Here is a 7233-nt window from a genome sequence, read left to right as displayed (position 1 = left end):
GTGGCTGGCCGTGCTGGGGGGTCTGCTGGCGGGCAGGGCTCGGACTGGGGCGGGGGGACTGGTGGGTAGCGGGGGCAGCAGGCTCGTTGCGCCTTGTGGCATGCGTGCGCCTGTAGCAACACCTGTCCTCCTCGGTGGTGGCTTTCTTTCTTTCTTTTTTTCTTTTTTTTTTTTTTTTTTTCCCTTCTATTGCCTTCCCTTCTCCCCCTTCCTCCCACCCCTACCCCCCTTTTTTTTTTCTTTTTGTCTTTCTTTTCTTATTCTCTGAAACGATTGCCTTCATGCTTGTGTTCGCTCGTCAAACCATCTGATGGTCATTGCCCTCCGCAGAGCCGAGGTGAGGCGCGGCAGAGAGCGGCCGCGCGGAAATGAACGGAGTGGAAATGATGCGGAGGTTAAAGAAACACGGAGGGTGGGGAAAAATGCGCTTTTCTATTGTTCGTCTCTGTTTCGCTTACCCACATGCAGATAAAGGCGTAATTGGAACGCATTTCACAGAATCACTGAATGGCCAGGGTTGGAAGGGACCTCAGGGATCATGAATCTCCAACTCCCTGCCGCATACAAGACCACCAGCCTCCACATTTAGTACTAGAGCAGGCTGCCGAGGGCCCCATCCAATCTGCCCTTGAACGCCTGCAGGGACAGGACATCCACAACCTCTCTGGGCAGCCTGTTCTAGTACCTCACCACTCCCACATTAAGCTTTGTTCCTCCTTAAAGAGGCACTGAACGAAACTTCCTGCTACAAATCCTCAGGTGCTGCTCTTGTGATGGCACGCGATAATCATTTAGTGTTTTTTGTCCTGGTTGTGTGCCAATGGCTGATTGGTCTCAAGGGCCAGAAGGAGGAACCTCCTGACCAGTTGGAGTCTTACGGCTTGCCCACAGAGCCGTGGAAAGGCACTGTGTGGGAGAGGAGAGCTCCTGTGAGGGCAGCCTGGGTTGGGTCAGCAGGGCGCTTCCCGAAGGGAATACATCAGTCTGCAAACACAGATGCTCCCCCAAACAATAGGTATAAATCCAGCAAGCCTTTGTTTACTCCTGCATGTTTATTACATAATTTTGCAAGGTAGCGAATAGTTCTGAGGTTACTTTATAGTGCAGAAGAAACTTGTTTTTTTTTCCTCTTCTTTGACCATATTAAATCTGCAGTAGTTATCCTAATTGTAAAATAAATACTGGCTGGGTATTTTACTTTGTGTTTATTAATTTTTACTGCAGAATAGAATGTATGTAAAATAGTCTGTGCAAGAGATGTGGTAACTGTCATTGCCATGAATGTTGTGGAGGTGTTTTGCATTTTATACTTTGCTAAATGGTACGTTACGTGAGGATGATCATCACCGTAAGCGTTCTGTTTGTAAATGGCAAGCAGGCAGAAATTTTAAGTCTCAGAACATTCTGTTACAGCCCTGGCTTCCTCAAAGTCACTCACTCTTTACCCTTTCTAACATCTTTGCAGCTAACTTTTCTGAGCAAGTAGTTGAAAGCTTTCCATCTGATATCTCTACTGGTATATACTATGGATGGGCCTGTGTTGGAAGTGGAGATGTGCATAAAATGGTTTTGAGCATAGGATGGAATCCATTCTATAAGAATACTAAGAAATCAGTGGTAAGAACTTTAATTTGTGTGGTGCTTTTAATTATGATGAATGAGGCAGATGTTGGTTTTAAACAAGATAAGCAGCATGTGACTCATAAATGATACCTAGAAATTATGTTTGCTCTTAGAAATGCATTTGGTATCAGCATCCTTTCTTTGTGTTCTGAAAAGCAAATAGGCTGAGTGGTCAGAGAGTATATAGCTGTAGATAAATAACATTTATTTTTTGTCCTATTCCGCCATTGCTTGGATATTTCTAAGATCAGAATTTAATTATTTCTGAAATGGTGATTGCTTTTGGTGCAGATTCTTCTCTTCTGTAACAGAATCCAGAGATGTGGTGCTGTGTCTTGGCATAATAAATTAATATTCAAAACTGCATAATAGTAGAACGGAGAATTAAAATTTGGAACTCTGATGGTTGTTTTTTCTTGTTGTCAGTTCCCTGGTGCTTCTCCCAGTTCTTAAGAGCAGGGCTCTTAATTGTTGAAAACACTTTTATTTGGGCAAGAATCTCTGGAGTGGTGCTTAGTCTTACCAGCAAACATACTCTAAATTTTTTGCAACCACTTTTTCTGAGCAAGGTGTGGGATGGGGAGTCCTATCCCAGCCTTTGCTCCTGGAATTCTGTTATTCAGTTCCCAGAATCTGATCATTTAAAGCTGGTTGTAAAAGCTGTCCGTAAGTCAGCTGTTTCAATTTCAGGTCTTCATAGTTCTTTCATCAACTTGATGATGAAGCGTTAAGCTTTCTCTGTGATTTAGAATAGTATCATAGAATCACAGAATGGCCTGGGCTGAAAAGGACCACAATGATCACCTAGTTTCAACCCCCCCCTGCTATGGGCAGGGTTGCCAACCACCAGACCAGGCTGCCCAGAGCCACATCCAGCCACAAGGGATGTGCCACATGGGGCATCCACAACCTCCTTGGGCAACCTGTTTCAGTTTTTTTGGGTGCTTTGCAAATACTATTTGCTGTTTTGGAAATACTAACTCTGGGAAATGGTGAGAAATCGTGGCTTTTCAGTTACTCTCTTCTTATAAAATGGCAATCAGAAAACTCTGAGGTGAATATTTTATAAATCCCATGCAAAGTACAATTCTCCTTCTTTAAAAAAAAAAAAAAAAAGGAAAAAAAAAAAAAAAAGCCCTAGCCTCTTAGTATTGCATTATAGATGTTAAACTGAATGTCTCTGTTCTGTTATATGTGCTGCAGATAATTTGACTTACAGGTGTTAGATAAACATCCTTACGGTAAGGGGAAATAAGCTGTAAGTCCATTGCAAATGCCAACTTATTTCTTTTCCTTTAGGAGACGCACATTATCCACACCTTCAAAGAAGACTTCTATGGAGAAATTCTTAGCATAGCAATTGTTGGATATATTCGACCAGAAAAGAACTTTGATTCCTTAGGTCAGTATTGCAGGCCACTCTAGAATTACTTTCTTAAGTTTTACTTACTCAAGTGCTGTTCCTTTGCCATCTGTTTCTTCATAATTAGCTGCTTTACCTGTTATCATTTGAAATTTCAGTACAGTGTTTTCATCAGATAATGTGTAAGTTAAATTAAAACAAAGAAAAAAAAGCCTTCCTGCATCTTACTTTAGTCTAAATTTCAGTTGCCTGAGGAGTAATGTCAAAATCATGAGGTTGTCGTAAAAGCGTTGGTCTGACCTGCTCACTTTTTAAGATGCAGCTCTGATAGGTTTTAAACAGTTCAGCAAGCTCTGTTGATCTTTTTCTAAAATTCCTTTCGGATGAGAGAGATAGCAGTGCTTACATTGGTGGAAAATGCAACTCTGACGTGTTTGAAAACAAAAAATGTTGCCTTTGAAACCTTGCAGTAATCACTATATTCTTCCTCTGTGATTTTCTGATATTCTGTAGAAGAAGATGTTTTTAGTTGTTATTTTGTGTGCAGCTTTTAAACATCCCTGTTTTTGTTTGCAGATGCACTGATTGCAGCAATTCAGGAAGACATTGAAGAGGCAAAAAGGCAACTAGATTTACCAGAACATCTTAAACTCAAAGAAGACAACTTCTTCCATCTGCCAGGGGGCAAAATAGTTGACAACCACTGAAAAAAAAAAAAGAGCAAACCCTTGCTGCTTTTTTTTTTTTTTTTTTTTTTTTTTTTTGCGGAGCTCTTACATTTGCACTGTTTATGTAGGTACCATGTTCTCATATTTTTTGGGGTAATGAGTTTGGAACCAACTCAAAACTGAGTCATGTAAATGGATTAAAAGCTGTCTTAGGTCTTTATTGATAAATTGTCTATCCTAAAGTTGGGACACGTGGAACATGACCAAAGTTAATTATGGCCTCTTCAGCCTTAGGATATGTAGAGTTCATTTTAGAGAAGAGTGTCAGTTTTTAAGATGGAGTTTATTCCAACCTCTTTTCCCAATTTTATATCATTCTGACATTGGCGTTGTAGGTAGTAACTTAGAAAATTTTGATACCGAGCAAAACATTTCCTGTGGTACAGGAAGCTGATGATTAGCCAACAAGAACAATTCTCCATGGTTCTTGTTTTTTTCTAATATGCTGTACAGCCATTGTAGTTGAAACTATCATTTCAACTGAAATTATTTATTTTAACTTTATTTGAAATAAAGGTAGTCACTGTTGCTCACTGAGTTACTGGAATCTGTACAGTTGAAAGTGCATGTGACAGTGCATGACCTCTGTAGCTTCCTTCTGAGGGAGTGTATTGCTGAAATTCAGGAAATGAATGACAAGATGAAAGTTGGCACGCTCTGAAGTTTTAGGCTCTAAAGTCGTGGAAGTCTTGCAAAAAGACTTCTCTTCTTTGGGAAGATCTAAGGCAGAAGAACTGCATTTTATTTGCTGCTGGTAGTTTTCTTAGATGAGGAGAACCTTAGGGTTTTTCACTATACTAACAATATAATGGCTGACTTCATGATTAAAGTTAGTGTAAGGCACAGAAAAATCCCATCAACCCTCTGGGCCAAGTGTAGGTAAGATCCATGGCTTCGTTCACTGAGTAGTCAATACAAATGAAAGCCTTGGGGAACTCGTGAAGTAATGTATCAACATTATAGTAGGAATTGGGTATTGTTACAAGTAATTGCACTACTCCCTACTATGAAATGTATGCACAGATAAGCAGAGGAGCTTTCTCAAGATGAATTGGAGTTTGAATAGTACTACTTGAAGTACATACTGTGAGTCCAGATATAAATGTATTTCTTTCCCTGTAGATTTTTCTATCCCCTTCTCGGTGAGGGGAGCTAGGTAAGTCGCCACAACTGTTTCATCTTCATATTCAATACTGGCTTGTGACATAGCAGGAATATTTTCTGACATTCAAAATAATTCTGTGGATGTGTCTAAATTGTAGTTCTGTGACAGAACTGTAATTTGGGGGTGCGCAGTTCCTGTAATACAACTTTATGAATTCACTCCTTGTCCTGGTCTGTTTGGATACTACATTTTGGTTGAAGGCTTAAGAGGGTTTTAACTAGATAGCTTGCTTTGTCTTCTTTGTGGCAAGTGCTATTACGATGCTAGTTCCACTTCGTGTTGTTTTAACTTTCAGCCAGTATCAGGGGATATTAGTAGGGAAGAGGCCTTGAGTGAATCAAGGAGACTTGTTAGCTATGTAGAAATTATACAGAAACTTGAAATCATTTATATGAATTGTTCATCTGTTGTGTTGATAGCAGACAGAAGGAATTCAGGGGGCACTCATTTCCATACAAGTACTTGTAGGAATAAAAATTTTGACCTGTGTTGCTAAGGTGGTTTACGTGCTTCTCTCCAAAGATGCCAAGTTTTGTTGTCTGGACATTAAACGCACATCTGCCTTCCTCCTCAGAGAGTCTTAGGAAGAAAATTCACTCATCAGCAGTTAGGAATGCTGTCTTTGGAAGAAGAGTGCAATTGGAGTTCTGTATAACTTGTTGGGAATTGTATGTAAGCCTCTGTAAAAATTGTTGTGTAAGCGTGACAGTTGATTTTTTTGATTTTTTTAAAGGAGAATATATTTAGGTGAAGGTTTGAGGTATTTTTAAGTTGTAAAATTTTGACATTATTACATTTTACTATTTCGGGGATGAGTAAATAATAGCCACTCTAGTCAACAGAATGTGCTGTCATATATATTCAAAGAAAAAAAGCAGGTATTTATCATAGTACTGTAGCTGAACTCTATAATAGCCTCTTTATTTTTTTCTCCAGTTAATGTGTCTGTTGTGGAAACCTTAGTGCCTTAAGCTGGTTGTCTGAGTAATGCATTTCTGTATCGGCCAATTAATGATACTATCCAAAATTTGTTCTGGCTGTAGAACCACTGCACTGTGGAGAGAGAACAGTGAGAAAGAGAAACTTTGAAAAACAAGTGGTTTGCTCTCAACTCTCATCTGAAGTGTGACAAGTGTTTACAACAGACTAATAAACTGGTCTTTGTATGTTTGTCATCAAATTAAAGAAAACGTTACTAGATCCATTTGGTTGAGTGTATCTGTCTGTCCATGTTATTTAAGATAAAATGTTATATATCAGCTGTTAAAGCTCAGTACTTAAGTCCTAGCACAGTACAAATTTTAAGGGTTATATTTTTATATTATATACAAACTGTATTTATTTCAGTTGATGTTACTGCACTGTACTATTAATAAAGGAATTGAAATACTCAGAGTTCTTCTCGTCATAGTTTTCCTGACTATCTGATCACTCAGTATCTGATGCAAATCTTCTTTGTGTATTCCTAAGAATGTTCTGAAAGAGGTACTTCAGATTTATTTAATTACCCTGCCTAAATTTTTGTTTTCAGCAGAGAAGTTTGTTCTTGCATTACAAGCTACAAGTGTGGCACAGAGGGGTTTCTTTTAACAGTTTTAGTGAACTAGAAGGCCACTTACATTTCTGGAGTCTGAGCAGTACAAATATTTTCAGTTTCAAATACACATTCTCATGTAGAAAACAAGTTTTTTCTTTCTCCCACCTTCTTTTGTTCTGAAACGAAATACAGTTATACAGTATCTGGTATAGGTGGTTACTTTCTTAATTGAGAGCGTTCCTATAAACAGATATGGAACATATATTGTAGGTGTCCTTAATTTGGGACGATGTATTGATGTATTTGGGATGATATAGTGATCCTCACAGGGCAACCCATCAGCACCACGGTCAGCCTGAGTAAGCACTGTGCAGCAGAGCAGTGGCCTTGAGCTGTGCCTTGCAGCACGCGTCCTGTGGCTGCAAGGCAAACTCAAGCAGATTGTTGGACTGGAGGGGCCTGAAGGCAGCTTCCCTTCAGTATCACCTTCCCAGCTTCGCCTCACAACAGTGCTGATGAGAACATCCTTGATGTTCCTTTATATCCTGATGAGAGCTGTTGTCTTGCAAGACAAACAGAGCTGGAATGATGGTACCTGGTGAGTGATCTCCCTGTCCTTACTTCAACCCAGAGCTTTTATTTTTCTCATCATATCTTTTCTCATTTTGAGAAGAAGTGATGTAGGAGTGCTGAACTGCCCACTGGTATGAAACCATCACAGATAAGTGTAGAACCTGAACTATTCCTGAAAAAAACTTTATCAAAGTGCTGAATACATTATATGAAAGAGGAACAATAAAAGAATACTTATTTTCCT

The 7233-nt window shown here is 39.4% G+C and overlaps 1 protein-coding gene across 1 annotated transcript; it reads left to right on the top strand.

The window, feature by feature from the left end:
• The first annotated feature begins 621 nt into the window (after window positions 1-621).
• Window positions 622-6274, top strand: LOC122164734 (riboflavin kinase-like). The gene is made up of 3 exons (XM_042826976.1): window positions 622-1617; window positions 2923-3025; window positions 3563-6274. Exons 1-3 carry the CDS (start codon window positions 1282-1284, stop codon window positions 3691-3693), a joined length of 570 nt encoding a protein of 189 aa, XP_042682910.1. The 5' UTR covers window positions 622-1281; the 3' UTR covers window positions 3694-6274.
• The last annotated feature ends 959 nt before the right edge of the window (window positions 6275-7233 follow it).

The sequence above is a fragment of the Centrocercus urophasianus genome, unplaced genomic scaffold, assembly GCF_019232065.1.
Source record: "Centrocercus urophasianus isolate 14NV4802_14NV808 unplaced genomic scaffold, USGS_Curo_1.0 seq_27, whole genome shotgun sequence".
NCBI lineage: Eukaryota > Metazoa > Chordata > Aves > Galliformes > Phasianidae > Centrocercus > Centrocercus urophasianus.
The sequence above is the reverse complement of the archived record's forward strand: the minus strand, read 5'-3'. Positions and strand labels throughout refer to the sequence as shown.

What these genes read in the sequence shown, in the direction of transcription:
- LOC122164734 (XM_042826976.1), top strand. Translation starts at nt 1,282, where the DNA reads ATGTTGTGGAGGTGTTTTGCATTTTATACTTTGCTAAATGGTACGTTA. An exon ending in AGAATACTAAGAAATCAGTG is followed by an intron (nt 1,618 to 2,922) that starts GTAAGAACTTTA and finishes CTTTTCCTTTAG; the next exon opens with GAGACGCACATTATCCACAC. An exon ending in AAAGAACTTTGATTCCTTAG is followed by an intron (nt 3,026 to 3,562) that starts GTCAGTATTGCA and finishes TTTTGTTTGCAG; the next exon opens with ATGCACTGATTGCAGCAATT.